We start from the raw sequence: 20,841 nt of genomic DNA, 5'->3' as shown, positions 1-20,841 counted from the left end.
CTTTATTTACACTTTGTCAGTATCGCTCACAGTAAATACTCACTGAGCCCAGTGTCAACTCCCCACAATATGGCTGGCCCCCTTCTCTCTGTGTTCTTCCACCAAGTCCATAAGTAATGGCATCATCCCCTCAGTGGCAAAGGTCAAGCTCAGGTTACAGTGCTTTTATAGAGGCCACACACTGAGGGCTCTCCTGGAATGTGATTTCTGGTCTCATAGGAGCCAATATTCCCTTGTAGGTAAAACTGTCTTTTTTGTTCATTTCTTCTTCCAAAAAGGACAGCCTTTTCTTCATGTATTCAACTTTCTCTTCCTTTCCATTTACATGTTGTCTACTGCTTCAAGGATTGGCACATTTCCAATATTCATAAATGTCCCCTTAATCTTTAAAAATATTCTCTTTGACCATTAGCAACTTCTGTGTCCTCTGCTTCTAAAACTATAAGGTTTTATTGTCACTGACTAAAAAAAAGGCTTTTAACATCTTTTGTGTTGCTGTTTGTGTGTGTGTGTATGTGTGCAAATGTGCACAGGTGTGCATGAAAAGTACATATACTAACTTTGAATGCTTTCATAGTAGAATTTTATCTTACACCGTATCTTAGAAATGCCATATATTCATGCATTGCAAATATCAGAAAGTGAATGGTTGAATAGTATTCTATGCTATTGGAGCCTGAAAACAAATAAATCACTAGGGATATTAGACAAACTTATCTGTTGGGAGGAGCCACCCTGCCTGGTTTCGGGAGCTGTAACCATGCCCCCCGCCCCAACCCCCATGGCTAAGGCTGAGTGAGCGACCTTCAGACCATAAGCCACTAAGGAGACAAAGCTTATCTCCCTGACAGGAGCGCTGCTTCTGCTCCTTTTTCCATAACTGGGCCTCAATGTTTGATCAGTTAGCCAATACGGGTGAGCCCCAAGGGTAGAATGATCCAAGACAGGCATGATCACATGGAGGCCCCAGGGAAGGACTAGGGGGGCTATGGAGAAAGGGGGTGATGGGCCCCTGCCCCTCGGCTTTGACAAAGCCTGAGTCCTCATTCTGCCTGCAAGAAGTCTCCTCATTTCCTGGCTATCTTGCCTCCTCTGCCTGACTGAAGCCTGAAACAATGACAGAGGGCAGTGCAGCCCTGTGCTGGAAAGGACGGGCTCCCTGGGTAATCAGGCCTGAGAAAGGACATGTAAAATCCTGTGAAACCTGCTTTGCTAAGAATGTTCTTAATTAAATGATAAAGGTGTGGGCAGGAAATGAGTTTGTTTCCCAAAGTTTTGTAGCCTTTTAGCTGATAGACACTGACTCAGAATGAGCCCTAATAGTTCTTTGTATGCTATCTATCATTTGATCCTTACTGTCTGACAATGATTAATAAGCTGTACCTGTATTTCCGTGCAAAATCCCCAATAAAAGCCTGTCTAGGCAAGGGCGTGTGGCGCTCTCCCTTGTAGAGAGTGGCCTGCCCCTTTTCCTCCACAGGACTCGGTAGTCCCTGTGAATTTGTCCCGTATCTCATCCATAACGCCATGGACACTGCGGGCTGGTGCACACATCACTTATCCAACCATTTCCAAAATGAAATTGAAGCCTTAAAATGCAAGGGAACATGGATTCACTTTTTAGGGAGTAAACAAAGTGTGATCCCTGGTCTTTTGTTATAATTTATACTTACAACTTTCATGTAACAAACACTCTGATCCCAGACTGGCAGTGCTCTTGATAAAAGGATCAAAGCATTTCATTTGAACACATATTATTTTCCTGGACTTATACTGCAGTATTCTACAATGATTGTCTCTTGGTCACCCTGTAGGTTAAATTCACTTATAAACACTATAAACACTGTGCTGAGTTGCATTAAATTGAGCTACAAAGACCTGTTATTTTTTAGTTTCTCTCCACAATCAAGATGCAGACAAGAAGAAATGAAATACTGCCATTTGTGACAACCTGGATGGAGCTTGAGAATATTATGTTAAGCAAAATAAGTCAGTCAGAAGAAAGCTAAGAACCATATGATTTCACTTATATGTAGAATATAAAACTGAAACTTGGAGACACAGACAACAGTGTAGTGGTCACCAGAGGGAAGGGGCAGGGGAGTAGTTAGCAGAGGGCAAGGAGAGGCCAAATATTTGGTGACAGAAGATGATTTGACTTTGGATGGTGGGCAAACAATGCAATAAACAAATCATGTATCATAAAAAGATACACTTGAAACATATATGATCCTATTAACCAATGTCACTTCAAAAAATTTAATTTAAAAAAGACCTGGCATTTTTCAGTGTGTCTCCATAATCAAGATGCAGACACAGTGCTCCATCTTCCCAAGCAGTCCTCCTACCAGAAACTGACTTTCCATCTCACTCAGCAAAGGGGGCAAACCTGACAACTTTTGAAACAGTAAATGTTTAACTGGAGCTTCATATTTCTGTATCTCACAAAATGCCAGGTGTTTATACATTAAAGGCAGAAAGTGCCTTATCAGGATCTTTGGAAGGCTTTGAGTTGTGTGTTTTTAATCTTTGTTATTATTTTTCTACAATGCAGCTGAAAAAAAAAGTACTGAATGGTGAAACAAATCAAACAAAGCCCCCCAAATATACCAACAAGCTCTCACAATCTGTTTCGGTTGTGCCCTAGCTAGTTCTCATTTTCTGATATGATCAGTTCTATTACTCATACAATGGGAACATTCTCACCTACACAATTGCATGGAAAACAAACACCAGCCCAGAAGCAAGAACTCGCAAGGAGTTCTGTGCATCCTGGTGCAATGAGTTTCAAGATAAAACACATTAGGTTAGCCTATCCATCCCATGGAGACGTGTTTCTTTCATTCCACCTGAAGGCCACTCTTTTCAGGATGTTTTCTTCTCCTTTCCTTTTTTGATTGCCCCACCCCCACAACAAGGGTTTGACAAATGGCTGTGGATCTTTTTCATTGCAATGGCTTTCACATGAAAAAGAACAAAAATACACAGGTTTTGAAAGGGTAGAGAAAAGAATATTTTTTACTACTGGTAATCTCACTATCTCACAATGTGCTTCACTGGACAATAGGTATTATTTTCTTAGCCCAATTAATCTCATTAACCTTAAGAATTTTAATTAACTTGACTAAAGTCAATGGAGGCTTCTTGTGTTCAGTAGAATTGTTTGGAGATGTACAGCGAGAATTAAAATCAGGTTAAGTCTCCAGCCTCATTAACAGTGCAAAAAGTGATTAGTAATATCTGTGTGTGTTAGGGAAAACATCTGTGCAATTCACTTTTCTGTGTTGAAAAACTGAGCAAACCTGGAGGTTATCCACCATAATCATAATAGTTTAGTCCCACTTATGTAAATTTTCAAAGAAATGCATATTCATTTGTGAATTATGCTTTTAACTCTAAACTTTTGGTCTTGTGATTTTGGGATCATAAAATATTATTAAGGTAACAGTGGAGTAAGCTGATGTGCTCAGACTTTAATAAAAAACTGTCATTCAAAGTTATTATGAGGATAGAGGAGGAAAAAGAGGACTATTTGAACATAGAATCTAATTGTTCAGGTCCAACTCGCCTTTAAATTGTGATGATAATTTATTTGATAGGTGTCAGTCTCAATTCCAATGCCCTTTTGTGCTAAGAAATAAACAAACTGCATTCCCATCAAGTGGATTTTTCTTGTTGTAATTCAGAACTAAGGGTTTTTTTTCAAAGGTAGAAGATCAGACTTCAAGTATGCTAAATTTTCTCATCACTATAAACAATATACTTGCATATCATGCAAGGTTTATTCCTATATCTAGGACTTATTTATTTTTATTTATATATTAAAGCTAATATTTCATGTATCTTTTTTAAGCAGTTGAACATTTACATCATAAAAATAACATTATCAATGCTGAAATCCTTTCCAAGATAAAAAGTTCTTTTACATAATACCTTTTTAAGCCATTTAAAATTTTGCCATAACCCCAGGAATTAGGTGATATGAAAACATCAATATGCATGTTTGGTTATAACTCCCATTGGCGCCATCAGTCCACATGGTGTTATAAATACTAGGCACGTTAAACTACACAACTGCATGGTTTGATGTTCCAAAAAACATCACAAGCAATGTAGCATTGGATGTTAAACAGAAATCACATTTATGAGTTAATAAGAGCAGAAGGTCATAGGTATGATCTGTTATTCATTAGTCTTCATGGCAGTCCTCTTTGCCAAAATGTATTATGGTAGATAAAACATATTTTTGAAGCAAAGAATAAATATCTACTCTCAGTTTTCTGTAATTCATGTCCAATCCTTGGTAAACCCTGTTACTTTCCTACACATAGGTCAAGTTAATGCATACATTCTAAAACATTTATGTAACACTAAATTTCTGCCAGACACTGTGCTAAAGTCTAGGGTTCTTACAATGTAGAACATCCAATCCTAGCCCTTGGGAAGCCACCATTAGGAGGAAAGGCAGGTGAGGTCTTCCTGACTGTGCTTTACTTCAAGTCATAGTTATTTCCACTTACATTTGCAGAGCCAGCTGCTCATCAGATGCTCCAACACCAGCAGCATCTGGCCAGTCTGCACTATTTCTGTCATCAGCACTTCATTTCCCTTAACTGAGCTTCTGTGACTTTCCTTACACACAGTTAAGTGTGGTTTCCATGGCAGTGTGGCTCAGGCCCAGAGCCCGTCATCACAGTGCCCCAGGATGAAATTAATCAGGTGTCTGCGTTGCCCATGGCAGCAATACAAATTGGCTTGAATTAGGCAGAAGAGCAAATGTATTGCCTAGGTTGCCAGGAAAGGCAGAGGTATAATTAGGGGGGATGCAACCAAGGGCTTGATACTGCCAGGATTTGTTCTGCTTCAATTTCTGTTTCTTTCTGAACATCAGCTTTATTCTGCCTCCAGCTTTTGCCATTAGGCCTAACAATAGCTATGACAACTCTCAATCCACATACTTTGGGCAACCAGTACAGAAAAAAGAAGGTTTCATTTTCCCATCTTGAAAATTCCTGGGAACATCTCTAAATTGCCTAGGTGGCACCAGCCCATCCTGGTGACCCACCACTCCTGTGGCTGGGTGGGGTGTTTCACCACAAAGAAGGGGCTAGTTCACACACGGCCACATGGAAATCTCTTTGGATGGAAAAGTTTCCCAGCCTCTGTATACTGCATAGGCCCTTACATTTTTTTTCTCTACAGCCTTCCCACATGGACTTGAGGAATTGAGTTATGTCTCCTAATTTGGTCTAGAGATGACACTCCCACAGCTGAGCTCTCCCCTCAATTACTGCTTTTCCTCCATCACTCACAATTATTACTGATATCTATATCCGAGATACCTGAGTCTCCATGTCCAAAATATCCTGTTCCTTTCTTTTTGTTTAAATTACATCTTCATGTACATAGTGTGCATGAGATTGTAAACCTACCCAAGGGCATGGATTCGTCTGTTCAAAATGGCTGTATGGATTTATTGCTCACTGCAGAAAAGATAATGGGACTTAAAAAAGAATACAGCACAACCCTATATTTTCTTATTTTTATACTCACCCAAGGACATGTTTATTGATTTTAAAGAGAGGGGAAGGGAGGAAAAAAGAAAAGGGGAGAAACATCAATTGGTTGCCTTTTGTATGCACCCTGATCAGGGACCACACTTACAACCTAGGCATGTGCCCTGAGCAGGAATCAAACCCTCGGTCTTTGGGTTTGTGTGACACCAACCAACTGAGACACACAGGCCAGGGCACAACCTTATATTTTCAAAGTTCATAAACTAACTTCATTTGGACCTAGTCTTTATGTGACTTAAGGAAGAGTGAAAAATACCGAGATCAGCTCTAGAAAATTTGATTACCCAAATTGATTCCATATTTGTGGGTCTTATTTACTCTTATATATTAACTAATGTACATATTATAATTTAGTAAAGTATTTACTTTTGTTAGGACATATTTTTTTTAATTTTAAGAGTCAAACAAAACAAAACAAAAATATATTGCTCCAGCACAAACTGAGACATACTCAGTGCTTGAAAAATGATTTTGACTACAATCACTCCACTATGCAAAAATCCTATGCACTTTCACTAAATTATTGATAATACCTTTTGGACATCACTTGTCCCACATGACTCTTGACACAAAAGACTTTCCGTGTCTGAATTCCTACACCACATGTGGCTTCTCCATTCCATCCAACTGTTGCATTGAGGGCAGTAACCGAAGTGTCTTCTGAACAGGGGCCCCAAGGCAACGTCTCCCAGTAGAGTTGCATGCAGGAATGGTCATTGCATGTGCGGTGTTCTTGGAGGGCCTGACTGGGGGGGCATGGTTTTCCACCTGCAAAGATCAGAATAAAAAAGAATACATAGCTGTTGTTACTTTTATTAACATGTTGCTGTTATTACTGTTATATTTGTTGTTTTTGCTGTTTTTATGGTCTAGAAAAACAGCCTTTTTTGCAGCTGCCCAAAGGCCTGGGCCACTGCACCCTTTCTCCCCCTTTAAGGCCATGGCTCTTTCACCTTGAATAACAATCTAAGGATGATATGTTGTGGCATTCTCTACATAACAGGGAGCAGAACATGTCAGTTATACTTTTTAAAAATGACTGACTCAACTGCCCACCTCTGAGTCATGTTTCTCTGAGATAAACTCCCATTTTTAATTTAGTATTACAAGGCCTACACAAATTAGCAGTTAGATAAAATAGCCCATGAACTCAAATAGTTATTAGATCAAACACACACACATTTGCCTCTATACGGTCTCTCTTTCCTAACAGAGCAATATTTTTTATCAGAGTAACATTTTAAAACACCCACCCTCCATCAAGCAGTGCATTTTACTGCAATTTGAGAAAACCAGAAGTCTCTGCTAAAGTTTGGTGAGAGAAAGCCCACCCTTAAACTCTAAAATAGTATCTGACTACGTATTATCCCCTGGCTAGGAGACCAGACAGATGTAGATCCTCACATTCTTGGGTGAGTCAGACCATCAAATTTCATTACTATCTTTTCTTTCATATTTTTATATCCATGTAAAAACTGGTATTTGTCTAAGTATTGATTTTTTTCCTGTTCTTCCATACTATAATGTTTTATTCAGTGGGTCAAATGCTCAAGAAGATTTGTGACTTTGGTTTTGTTATTCTTGTTATTTTTCCCCATTAAATTCTATAGACTTTTTTCCTCCTTCCAAAAATATAAAAGAAGGAGAAGCAACTACATTTTATGAATATAAAAATCTTCATTTATTTTGACTCTGACCCCTTTTCTTGGGACCACAGAACAGAATCTTATTTAAAAGGGAGCTCCTTGCAGCCTGTGGCCTTACTGCCTGGCTGTTCCAACCGAGCTATAGGCAGACAAAGCCAAGGGCGGGCCTGAGAGAAATGATGCGTGTTGTCTGGAGACAGAGCCCATTGCTATGAATGATAGGAACAGCTGTTCCTCTAATTTTTTTCTGATATCATCCGTTTACCTTCTCATTGCACATTTTAGTTTTTGAAAGCCATTTTTGCAGACTTCATCCTTTCCCCTCTCCCTATATGGTGGCATGACATATCAGAAAATCAGGGCACAGGGATCAGGTAGCTTGCTGATATCACCAGCAGTTCCCAGTTAAGAAGCCGTGTCTCTTAATTCCTAATTTGGAACTCTTTTTACCAGACATTTTCCAATTATGTTCCCAACTTCATGAGCTATCTGAAACTGGATGTGAACCAACCAAATTTTGTTTTGTTCCCTAAAAAAGTATAATGAAAAATAACACAGAAAGAACTAAAACAATTTCTATAAATACCAGAACCCAGCAGAGATACATTTGAAGATTAAAGAGAAAAGACACACAAGGAAAGGCAAGTGTTCATTTGGATTCAAGGAATGTAGATATCACCTCTATGAGGCATCTTCCACCATGTGACCTTCACAATTGCCTGTTGGAAAACAATAATTGGGCAACTGATTTAATTAAAAACTTTACTCTTGCTCACCTTCTCCGGCCAATGCCAGGATAGTCCTTGACCTGGTCTGTTTCCCATCTGAGTTTTTATTTGAACAAGACTGGGAGCAGGATGACCACTCTGTCCACTCGCTCATCACACAGTCCATCCTGCAGGGAATTTCACAAGCTATCCATTCGGGAGGAGAAGATGCTAGGCAGAGATTCCCTGATACATCTTCTCCTGTAATCAACCAGAACAAGACAGAAGCTGGTTAACACACAAGTGAGGCCAGTCCAAGGAACATTTAGGTTCATCACTTCCTCTATTACTTCTATTTAGCTTAGAAGACTTCACCTGGTGTCTAAACCAATAAAGAGCAAAATATGATGGTTTCTTTGGCCATTCAAAATAGCTGTGTCAAGAAAAACTGCCAGGAGATCATTTGGCATTTAGAAAGGTAGATATCACAGGAAAATGAGCACTTGTCATCCTTCACAGGAACAAAATGGGCTTCTTCCAGCAACAATTCAGCCACAGATGACGAGACAGACACGACAGAGGCATTATTGACAACCACATGTAACAAGTATATGTTTTTCTGTAAAATGGGGGTTAGAATAGTCTGTTTTCCCGAAAAAGCATAATTTATGTTGAGCATTCTACCCTATAAAAATAATTTCATCTATATAATTTTCTGATATGTGCTTTTGCTTCCAAATATGTAACTTAAGTAAGATTATCACACCATTATTCTTTTATTCTGTTTGTTCATAGTGGAAAATAATCCTTTGGAATTGGAATCCTTTGGAATCCTTTGGAATAATAATCATAGTGAAAATGGATCTGTGACCAAATGATATAATGTGTTCAAACAAAAGTTGAAATCAGTCCAAAATTCTTCCTAATGCATTTACTATTACCCATTTAAATGAGCTAATGAGTTACTTTATATATAAATATAGTTAACAAATATATATTTATATATTTATAACATTTATATTTACATACTTATAAAAATATATGTGTATATGTATTTACAATTAACAGGTATTAGGACTAAGGGGTTCATTTCTAAGTTACTATTCCCTATCCCAAATGATTACCATGGTTTTAAAAACCCCTCCTTTTAGGTTATTTATTTCCTCCCTAGTTTAGAGTTAATATTCTTCTTTATATGTAATAATTAAACTTTTCCTATTCTCCCCATTCCGCTACACGATCATGCCATCAAAACAGAAGACACAAACAATAGTCGTAGCATTTACGGTCTGAAGGTATAACATAAAGTATGGAGTGGCAGCTCTAGGAGAGAAGCTGTGTGTGTGACTTTGTGCCTGTGGAATGCTCCTGTCATAATCTGACATAAAAAGAACTGAAAAGGGGATTAATATTTATACAGTGTCTCCCTTGTGCTAGGCACTGTCATTGCAGAGAACTCCTGAGGCAGGTGTGAGCCATTCCCTTTTACAGACAAGGAGTCAGTGGCTCTGGAAAGAAAACTTGGTCAGGGTCACACAGGCCTGAGCTGGAAATCCATTTAAAACTTTCTCACTCCAAAAATTCTGCTTTCCCCTTTAACCATGCTGAGTCTGATTTCAGGGAGATGGATATTCCCTTTCTGAGGAAGTAAATACAACGTTGCAGTAAGCAAGACTGCCTGGAGAAGAGAGTGCACTGCTGGTATCTACATTCATATTTGTAAATGAGGCCAGACTCATTGCCCTTGAGGTACAAATAAAATTTTTCAAGCATATTATGAGAAGTAATAGATATTCTAGCAGATAATCAGGCTGAAAGACCAGTTCCAATCATTCTCTTTTTAGCCTCAATCTATTTTCAGGTTGAGTCCACACTGTATGTTCTGTATCCACACACACACGCACACACTGATACAGCTAATGGGTAGCGCTTTTCCAAGTACAGGGGGAGGCAGGCCAAACATAACACCCAAATTACATCTAGTAGAAATTTAATTACTGCGTTTGTTATTATTATTAGCAACATTTGTATACAAAACACTTTAAAGCAGTGTCTTGCAAAGAACACTTTGAGGAATGAAAGACAAAAATGAGAAGGGCTGAGAGGTACTGGATTAAATTAGTAAAATGGTCTAATTACAAAAGAACTTTTCTGAGTTTTGAAAATGCCAATGCACAGTGTAAATTTCCTAGAGTGGAAATGGTGTGTAGGTTTTTCAACCTCATGTGACCAATGCCATCCTTTTTGAGGAGCATCCATCCCAGAAACGATATTTTTATGAATATGCTTTGAGAAAACCCTGCCTTCAAGAGTTATACAATTATCAATTATTTGCAGAACACATAGTAGACCCATGCATATGATGGTGTATAAGTGAAAATAACTGTTATTTATCCCACTAGAACTCATAGGTAATAACAGAAATGAGCTATAAACACATGAGACTAGAACCATCTCCAAAAGTAAATGCCAAGCTACAAATGTGTGCTTTGAACAGGAAACACTACAGCAATTCAGGGAAGAGGTGGACCTCTGGGGGGTTAGCATGACAGTGGAAGGCTTTCGACATGGAGAAAGAGAAAGATTGAAGGTTGGTGGCAATCATGGTGGGTATTTCAGACATCAAAGTGTCAACAAAGGTATAATGGTAGAAAGATACAAGGTATTTGGAAGACATTTAATGCTGAAGCTGCATAAGGAAAAGAATGTCCATGTTGGAAGATTTATTGGATATCTAACTCTGAATGACTTAGACTGACACAGTCTTTTATACTCCTTCCTTCTTTAAACTCAGTTGCTGAGGTTTCCCATGACCCAAATTTAACATCTTCCCTAGTCACCATTCAGCAGCCTTAGTATTCACTTTGGGCATCCCAATGCTTTTTAAGCCTAAGCTTTCATTTAAACTGATAAGCACATTTTTAGTTAACCTAATGTTGGTACTTCACCAACATTTTGATACCTTGTTTATACAGGCTAGTTTAGAAATGAGAACAAAGAGAACAGCCTTCCTTGAGGGAGCCATATTAACAGTCATAAGCATACTCCAAAATATGTGTTTGAGCTATTTTATATAAAATTTTATTTAGAAAAGAAACCTGCACAATGGGACTTCATCACTGGGTGCCCTCATCTAACACACCTAGGTATCCAAAGGGGAATCTTAGCACCACCTTCCCCCTGAGTATATCACTTAATATCTTTGAACCTTAGGTATTTCATCTGTGATAATGAAATAATATTTACCTTCCAGGGATATAATAAGGATTATAAATCATTTATGCAACATACATAGCAAGGTGTCCCACACATAGAGGACTCCTAATATACAGGAACCTTAAAAATGTCCTTTGCAAAGATGTATAACACAAAAACCCAGTGGCCTTATTCATCTGAAAAATCTAAATATTTATGCTATAGCTATGGAAACCATTTGTTTTACCATTCATACGTATGTACAAATAACTACCAACAGCTTCACAGGCTGCTTCGCACAAAATATAAAAACTATTTATAATTGTCCATATTATTTTATTTATATGGTCAGCTAATCTAAATGATTTATGAGCCCCAAATAAAGCACTTGTGCCTGAATAACCTTACCTGCCTATCTACCTTGGTATAATTATCTTCCCATTTCACAGAGAGAACCCACCTCAATAAAAGGAGCATTCATTTCCTGTTTTCATTTTCTTAGATGGATCAATGAGACCACTGGAAATCTCAAGCAAGCATGGAAAATAAAGTAGGACATGGCACAGAAATACAGCCATTAACAGTCATTTTCACTAGCAGTGATCATCTAATATCGTAATAAAATAGAATATATTTAAGAGGAAAATTGAATTCATCTTTCAAGAAAACTATAAAATTACTCCCAGCCCTCATAAACTTCTCAGGGATCAATAAAGACAAACTACATTCTTTCCTCATGGACTAGACTTATTTAAACCAGTTGCGATTTTCAGAATATGGGATATGGTGCTGCTTCAACCTTGTCACTCAGTAATTTTTTAAAAATAATTGAATATGCTGAATCCACACTACATGAAATGAACCATTTGAGAGTAAACACTAAGGGCATTCAGTAAATCATAATGTTGTACAACCACCACCTCTACATAGCTTCAAAACATTTTCATTGGTCTAAAGCAAAATCCTTTACCTACTACACACTTTCTCCCTACTACCCACTCTCCTCACTCCTTAGCAGCCAATTTATGTTCTGTGTTTATGGAATAAATTATTTTGAATATTTCATGTCAATGGAATCATATAATTTATGATGTTTTGTGATGGCTTCTTTTGCTAAGAATAATATTTTAAAGATTCATCTATCTTATAGCATATATCACTACTTTATTCCATTTTATGATAAAATAATATTCCATTGTAGGTGCATACCACAATTTTTTTATCCATTCATCTGTTGATGGACATCTTTTGGCTGTTGTGAATTATGCTGCTATGAGCACATTTATACATGTACATGTTTGAGTACCTGTTTTCATTTTTTTTCTGGTATATATCTAGGAGTGAAATCCTATGATTATATCCATCACTAATTTTTGCTTGTTTGTTTGTGATTCTGGGAACTGTGGCACAGTGGCCAGATGAGTAGCTCTGTGCTATAGTTTACGCTCTTGTTCTCATGCTTGACCATTCCTGGAAAAAAGCAAAATTACTTAGATGAGAGAAAGATTCTTGAGCATATCAATACACTTAAGATTCCCTAACATTTTTTCCAGTTCAAATGCATATGCTACCTCAAGTTTAAATGCCTAATGACAAACATTCTATAGCTGGTGGTCAAGCAATTATGTAAATTTAACATGAATACAGCTCTCATAGTTTGGGCTTTCTACATCAAGCTAATGTTTAAATCATACAAATGCTATATACTATATTCTGTGGTATTTGTTGTTTTATGACTTCTAAAGAACTAGAATTTAATATTGTGAAGTACTATCTATCTTTTACAACAATAGAACAAACAACTATAAGTTGTCTTAGTTTTCTGACTATAGGTGTCCAAAATGAAAAAAAGATACAGACAAAAAAGAAAGAGAAACCCAGATAGCCACAAATCTATACTATGATTTGAAAAATATACCAACATTTTGTCATTGTACAAACTTCAAATGACCATATTCTTCCAAACATAATGCACTCTCAGTATTTTATGGATGTTTCCCTTTATATGCTATTACACCATCTATGAAAATAATGAAAGTTATTGAAAATACTCTACCTATCATAAAATTTGATGTCCTACTTAAATCTCAAAAAAGAATGCCAATAAACGTTGATCAAATGCTTATCAACAGCTGAGTAAGACTTCAACAGACAGTACATAGCAAATTTACTAGAATTCATATGCACTTAATTCTACTTTTAAAATTTAAATGTTATTTCCTCACAGGTAAGTAGCCTGTGGCCACTTCTGGACTGAGACTCTAACTATCTAAGAAAATGTTTATATTGCAAACCAATATAATATGAAGCAAAGCCAAGGGTTAGATGGGAGCTATCTATGTGCAACAATGCAATGCCACCAGTGCAATGAATATTTCTGCTTGCTAATTTCACTATATATACGATGCTTATCTGGCTATGTAGTTTACACATATAAGAAGACAAATAAAGAAACCTGATGTTAAATAATCATATTCATAATAACAAAAAATTCAACTGCCCTAAAATAACATTAACATCTTATATTTGGGTAAGACTGGGCTATATTACACTAAATGTAGAGATTTAATAAATATCTATATTACTATTATGGAGAGGTTACAAAACTTTGCTCAAAGTTATGTAGCTAGTAAGAGTCTGAGCTGGAACTGGAAAAGCTATCTGTTAGACATCAAAGCTATATTCTCTCTGTTATGCTGTATTGCTTCCTGGTTCAAATCTCACATGTATCATTCCCATGACATTACTTTTAGCTGATGCCAAACCATAAAGAAGGGATATTCTACAATTCATTGTCAGTTTCTCAGTAAATTTAGTAGTATTGAAAAAGGTAAGTGAAATGGAGTGGGTGCCTTGATTATCTAGGAAATGAATCATGGGATGGGGCAGAAAGGACAATACCTTTCAAAAATAGAATGGATATGGAGATGAAAAAGAGCTCAGAATGGAGATATGGAAGAATAAGGCAAAGTGCAAGAACAAATAGAGGAACATAGGGACATTCAGCAGCAACAGTACAATATATGATTAAATAATATAATAATCAGGCAAAGATGCTCACAAAGAGAAACACAATAAAACTTTAATCACTGATTTAAAATGGAGACAATGTAAAAACAAATACTAAATTGAACATGAAGGGAAACTCAAAACAAATGTTAAAAAGACAATAATAGGTAGCAAATAACAACAGCTAAAACAGGAAAACAATCTTTCCAAATTAAACATGTTTATAGAGGCCAGGAATTAGCTGAAATTGCATCTACAAGGCTTGTGAGCTACTGTTTCAAAAGCCTGAATAACTGCATAGCTGCATCGAGGTCCTCAGCCCACAGTGCTGTAATAACAGCAGCTAACACTTGGTCACACAGAGTCTACCCAGCACAATATTACAATATCTAGACCTGACTCCAAGCTAGTTCCCATTTCCTGGGGCAGCCTACACTTCCACATCTCACACCAGGACATACAGGGATTTCGGGATCACCACCACATCATAAGCAAGCCTGGGGAGAGCAGGTCAGGAGGGTGGGTAGCCACAAGCTCGGGCGCACTCTATGACTAAACACAGCACATCACTGTCTCACTGCTGAAGCCTGTCGCTTCCCTGTATGTTGGGGTGCAGGAAACCCCGTGTGACTCTTTCTGAAGTCCCAAACAAGGGAATGAGGCACTGGCTTCTCTGTTTTGTTTTCTCTTTAACCTATCTGAAATGTCCACAGTTTTCATTTCTTCAGCCCAACACTTTATCTGCAGAATGAAAGGCAGGCAGGGACCCTAATCCATTCACATCTTTTCCATATCCTCCCTAGGCACTACCTTTCTGACCCAGGAAACTGGCCAATGTAGGATCCTGGGTTATGTGAAAACTGCACCCTGAGTACTTTTCCTCCCATCTTGATATCTGAAGAGAGCTTTTATTCCATATGCCTGCCTCTTACATGTGGTTAAGACTGGTTTTTAGGATTATTTTCTTAATTAAGCTTCAAGAATCCATTTTTGAGCACTGGCTTCCTCTGTCTGTTTGCATTCAAGGAATAATCCTAACTCTTTTGGACACAGTGGATGATAGCTCAAAAATCAGCAAGAGAGCAGGGGTCCTGTCTAAGAAGGCACAGAAGTGCACACTAAAGAAAAAATAACACACTGACATATCTCAAAACACAATCTGAAGACATTTTCTTAGTGTAGAAACTCTGTTTCTCCTGAGAATTTTATAGAGAGAGTATAATTTTAAAAAGATGAACCCAGAATGACAATAATGGAATAAATGACCTTTGTAACAGGATATATGTCTTCAGAATGAATACTCTGGAAGAAATAAACAGTGCATTATGAACAGAATATTTGATGAGGAATTGTAACATCTGGATTGGTGTTCTGACTTCAACATCTAAATATCAGAAAAATGAATAGGGAACCAACCATATAGGAAAATATATTTGCAAATTATACCTTGGACAAGGGTTTGATCTCCAAAATACATAATACATAAAAAACTCCCATAACTCCACTCAAGGAAGACAAATAATTCAATTAAAAAATGGGCAAAGGACCTGAATAGACACTTTTCCAAGCAGGACATACAGAGTGCCCAGAGACATATGAAAGGATGCTAATCATCACTAGCCATCAGAGAGATGCAAAATAAAACCACAATGAGATGCCAATTCACACTGGTGAGAATGGCCATCATAAACAAATCAACAAGTGCTGACTAGGTTGTGGAGAAAAGGGAACCCTTGTGCACTGTTGGTGGGAATGCAGACTGGTACAGCTACTGTGGAAAACAGTATGGAATTTCTTCAAAAAACTAAAATTGGAACTGCCTTTTGACCTGGCAGTTCCACTGCTGGGATTACACCCTAAGAATCCTGAAACACCAATTCAAAAGAACCTATGCACCCCAATGTTCATAGCAGCACAATTTACAATAGCCAAGTGTTAGAAGCAACCTAAGTGCCCACCAGGAAACAAATGGATCAGAAAACTATGGTACATTTACACAGTGGAAAACTATGCAGCAGAAAGAAAGGAGATACTACCCTTTGCAACAGCATAGATGGATCTGGAGAGCATTATGCTGAATGAAATAAGCCAGGCAGTGAAAGACAAATACCCTATGATCTCACCTATAAGTGGAACCTAATCAACAAAACAAACAAGCAAGCAAAATAGAACCTGAGACATTGAAATAAAGAACAAAGTGACAGTAACCAGATGGGAGGTGGGAGGGGATAATGGGGAGAAAAGGAGGAAGGGTCATCAAGGAACATGAATAAAGGACACAAGGATAAAGGCAAAGGGGGTAGGATCAAGGGGGAGGAGTCGGGATGGCTGGGGTGAAGGGGAATGGTTGGGAGGAAATGGAGACAGCTGTACTTGAACAACAATAAAAAAAGAGAGAAAAGAAACCTTAATAAAAAGTAACAAACCACATCATAAAGAGAGAAGAAATAAAATGGTCACCCACCCAGAAAACTTAGGATGAGAAAAGATTTCTACAACTATCTTAAAGAAAATGTGCTTCAAGGAAAAGCATCAGCATGTCCTTGGGGCCAGCAGAAGACAGGAAGAGGGTAGAAAATGGCATGACTGTGCTTACCAGTATCTATGCAGTAGAGCACAGGCCTCGGGGTTAGTGCAATGGTCTTAGTTGTGAGCTTAGGAAGACTGAATGAGTCAAGAGGCAAGAGCCCACTTCATTGACCCTCATTGCAGAAGATGGCCAGAAAAAGAAGCAAATATGTGTAGGGAAAGAGAGCATGTGGAGCAGGTGCTGCACATCCATCCATCAAGTTTTGACATTAGTTCCAAAGTCTGGGGACTCAATTCCAGCCTTCATGGAGCTGTTACTGTACTGATCAATTGGTACACACTGGACATGACTTCATGGGGGACCAAAACAGACCTGGACACAAAGTATGTCCAAGAGGATCCCACAGTCTAGTAAAGGATATAGGACATAGTAACCCATTTGGCACAGGACAAAATAACCATTCACAAAAATAACTGCCTGCTGCACTCTGAGAATCTTAAGAGCAGGACTGTATTTTCTACATCTTTTTGTGACCTGCAAGCTAGTGCCTTGATTACAGTAGGTGCTCATAGATGGATGGTGTTTGAATAACCCAAGGAAGAATCTCATTCTACAACATGAAGTTGCATGAAAAAGGAGAGAAGACAGAAAGAAACCCATTTTGACTGTGGATAATAGGAAGACTTGGAACTGGTTGACAGTTTCAAAGTAAAACATGCCCAAGTTAAAAAAAGAAGAAGAAGAAAAGAAAAAACCTACTAAAATGTGACCTGGCAAAATTGTTAAGCCTAAGACTTCAGAGATCTGAGTAAGTGAAGAAAGGGCCACTCCCCTCACCCCTGATTATATCACTGGGTCTGCTGATGAGTCAAAAAGGCTAATGTAAACTAATACTTCAGAAATTGCAAAGCACCATCTATATATAATGTGGCTTTTTATTACTGGTGAAAATGGGAGTGAAGGACATTCCAAATAGAAAAATGATTTGTGTGAAAGATGCCAGTTCTATTCTCATTTGTCTTAGCTCGAAAAATAAAAGAGGAATTGAAATGATTATGAAGGCAGAAATAATATTACTCATTTCATCTGTCTATTTATCTACCCCCCTCTCTCTCCATATATATATATGGAGATATATATATGGATATATATATATATATATATATATATATATATATATCCATATATATATATAAGGATTTGAACCAACTTAAACATGTATAAAAAGTACTTCAAGTTGTCTAGAAGTTTTCAAATATTTGGAAATCAATATTTTAAAGTTAAACTGGATAAATCAATAGAGCAAAGTGATAGTACATCTGTAAAGAATGCTCATTTCTCTCTGTAATTAACCTTCAGAAATATATTGCAATGCCTATAAGTGGGAAATATATCTTAATTTATTTAACTACCTACTATAATTATGCAATTAAGATGTTTTCATTTTCTCTGTGATAAATAATCCTGCAAAAAAACAGTCTTGACTGTATTGTTGATTGCTTCCCTAAGATCATGTTTCTAGAAATGGAAAGACAAAGTCAAGGGATTCAAGGGATGTGAACTTCATTAAAGTTATCGCACAAAAATGTTCCCAACTGTTTTTATTATTATTTATTATTTTTAGTATTTGTCAACTTTTTAAATTTACATACAAGAAAATCCACTCTTTGGGTTGTAAAGTTCTATGGTTTTTAGCAAATGCATCAAGTCTTGTATCCACTACCAGAATCATAACACAGAACAGTTCTGTCACCATAAAAATTTCCTTGTACTACCTGCTCCTTTGAAGTCAGCCTTTCCCCCTCAATCTTAATGCAGAGAAACCACTGGTCTCTTTTTTGTCTCTAGAGTTTTCATTTTTTTTACCCCACAGGATGTCATAAAAATGGAATTATACAGCATGTAGCCTTTGTAGAAAAGTGCATCTGAGGTGCATCCATGTTGGTGCATGCATCGAGAAATCATTCTTTTTTGCAGCTGAGTAGAATTCCATCATATGGATGTAGGACATTTTGTGTTTATCCATTCTGCTGCTGAAGAGCATTAAGATGTTTCCACATTTTCACAATTATCAATAAAATTTTTGGTGAATATAAGTTTTTACATATTTTGGGTACATAATTAGGAAGGTTATTGCTGGGTCATATATGTGTAGATTTTAGAAAAAACTGCTATTGTACCTGTCTGAATGACTATTATCAAAAAGACGACAAATAACAAGTATTGATATGGATATGGAGAAAAGGGAACCCTTGTGCAATGCTGGTGGGAATTTAAATAGTCATAGCCACTATGAAGGTTGTGCAAAAAATTAAAAATAGAACTAAGTCTTGGTCAAGTACCTCAGTTGGTTAGAGCATTGTCCTGAATCAAGGTTGCTGATTTAATCCCTGGTCAGAAGCAACCAATGAATGCACAAACAAGTGGAATAACAAATCTCTCTCTCTCTCTCTCTCTCTCTGTTCCCCTTCCTCTTCTCTCTCTAAAAATAAAAAAAAATAGAACTATCATACAATCAAAATTCTAATTCTTGATATTTATCCAAAGAAATAAAAAATATTAATTTGAAGATATATACACAACTATGTTCATTGAAGCACTATTTTCAATAGCCAAGAAGTGTGTGTGTGTGTGTGTGTGTGTGTATAATGGAATATTATTTGACCACAGAAAAGAATGAAATATTGCCATTTAGGACAACATGGATGGACCTAGAAGGTATTATGCTAAGTGAAATAAGTCAAAGACAAATACCACATGATTTCACTCACATAAAATCTTTTTTAAAATATTTTATTTATTTATATTTTGAGAGGGAAGAGAGGGAGAAAGAGAGAGAGAGAGAGAAACATCAATGTGTGGTTGCTGGGGACTGTGGCTGGCAACACAGGCATGTGCCCTGACTGGGAATCGAACCTGTGATGCTTTGGTTCACAGCCCACGCTCAATCCACTGAGCTACACCAGCCAGGGCTTAAACATGAATGTGTGGTTGCCTCTTGTGTGTCCTCTACTGGGGACCTGACCCCACAACCCAGGCATGTGCCTTGACTGGGAATCAAACCAGTGACCTTTTGGTTCACAGGCTGGTGCTCAATCCACTGAGCTACACCAGCCCAGTAAAATCTTAAAAAAGCAAAACAGGGCAGATTCACAGACACAGTGAACAAAATGATGGTTGTCAATGGAGAAGAGGGGGGTGGGAGGGGCAAAATTGGATTAGGGAATTAAGAGGTACAAATGTCTAGTTATAAAGGAAAAAGTCAAGGGAATATAATGTACAGCATAGGAAATGCAGTCAACGATACTGTAAGAACTTTTTACAGTGAAACAGCATTACTTGACTTATTACAATGATCACTTTGTACAGTATGTAAATGTCAAATTACTATGTCGTACACTTGAAACTAAAATAATATTGGGTGTCAACTATATTTCAAATAAATAAATAAATAAATTTCTACCATAAAAAATTTAAAAACTGCCAAACTACTTTCCAAAGATTTCATTGTATCATTTTGCATTCTCTTTGATAATATATGAAAGTTCTCATTGTTCTGCTTCTTTATCTGCACTTAGTATGACCAGTTCTTCCTGTTTATGTAGTTCTTATGATTCTTATAGAGGTATAATGGTATTACATTGTAATTTTCATGCACATTTTTCTAAAGATTAAGGGTGCTGAACAAATCTTTTCATGTGCTTATTTGCCATTTCTGTATCATCACTGGTGAAGAGTCTTTTCAACTTTGGATTACTGTTTAATTGGTTTGTGTTATAGAGAGAATGTTTATGTCCCCCTGAAGTCCATTTATCACAGTCCAGAGGCCCAGTGTGATGGTGTTTGGTGATGAGGTCTGGGGCAGGTGATGAGGGTTAGGTCAGGTAATGAGAGTGGGGCCTCATTATGAGATGGGTGTGCTTAGGGGAGGAGGGGGAGCACAAAGTGAAAAGGTGGTTGGTTACCTGCAAACTAAGAAGCAGGCCTTCTGCAGACACATATAGGCAGGCACCTTGACCTTGGACCACCAGAACTGTGAGAAATGAATGTCTGTTGTTTAACCATTCAGTCTATGGTATATTTTTATAGTAGCTGCTCATTATACAGGTTATTTTCATATTGCTGAGTTAGGACAGTTCTTTATATATTCTGCATACCAATTCTTTGCTGGATTTGTG

General features: G+C 37.4%; 1 protein-coding gene across 1 annotated transcript in view; it reads right to left on the bottom strand.

Annotated features, from left to right (window-relative positions):
- Positions 1-20,841, bottom strand: part of THSD7B (thrombospondin type 1 domain containing 7B) — a 776,886-nt gene that overhangs the window by 418,166 nt on the left and 337,879 nt on the right. The window contains exons 7-8 of the mRNA XM_045826088.1: positions 7,999-8,190; positions 6,110-6,344 (exon numbers count right to left, since the gene is read on the bottom strand). Of these exons, the coding sequence (XP_045682044.1) occupies positions 6,110-6,344; positions 7,999-8,190 (427 nt within the window). The remainder of the gene's footprint in view (positions 1-6,109; positions 6,345-7,998; positions 8,191-20,841) is intronic.

The sequence above is a fragment of the Phyllostomus hastatus genome, unplaced genomic scaffold (genome assembly GCF_019186645.2).
Source record: "Phyllostomus hastatus isolate PE091 unplaced genomic scaffold, TTU_PhHast_1.1 phas_scaffold_60, whole genome shotgun sequence".
In the NCBI taxonomy this organism is placed as follows: domain Eukaryota; kingdom Metazoa; phylum Chordata; class Mammalia; order Chiroptera; family Phyllostomidae; genus Phyllostomus; species Phyllostomus hastatus.
Note: the sequence above shows the minus strand (reverse complement) of the source record. Positions and strands in the feature narration are given on the sequence as shown.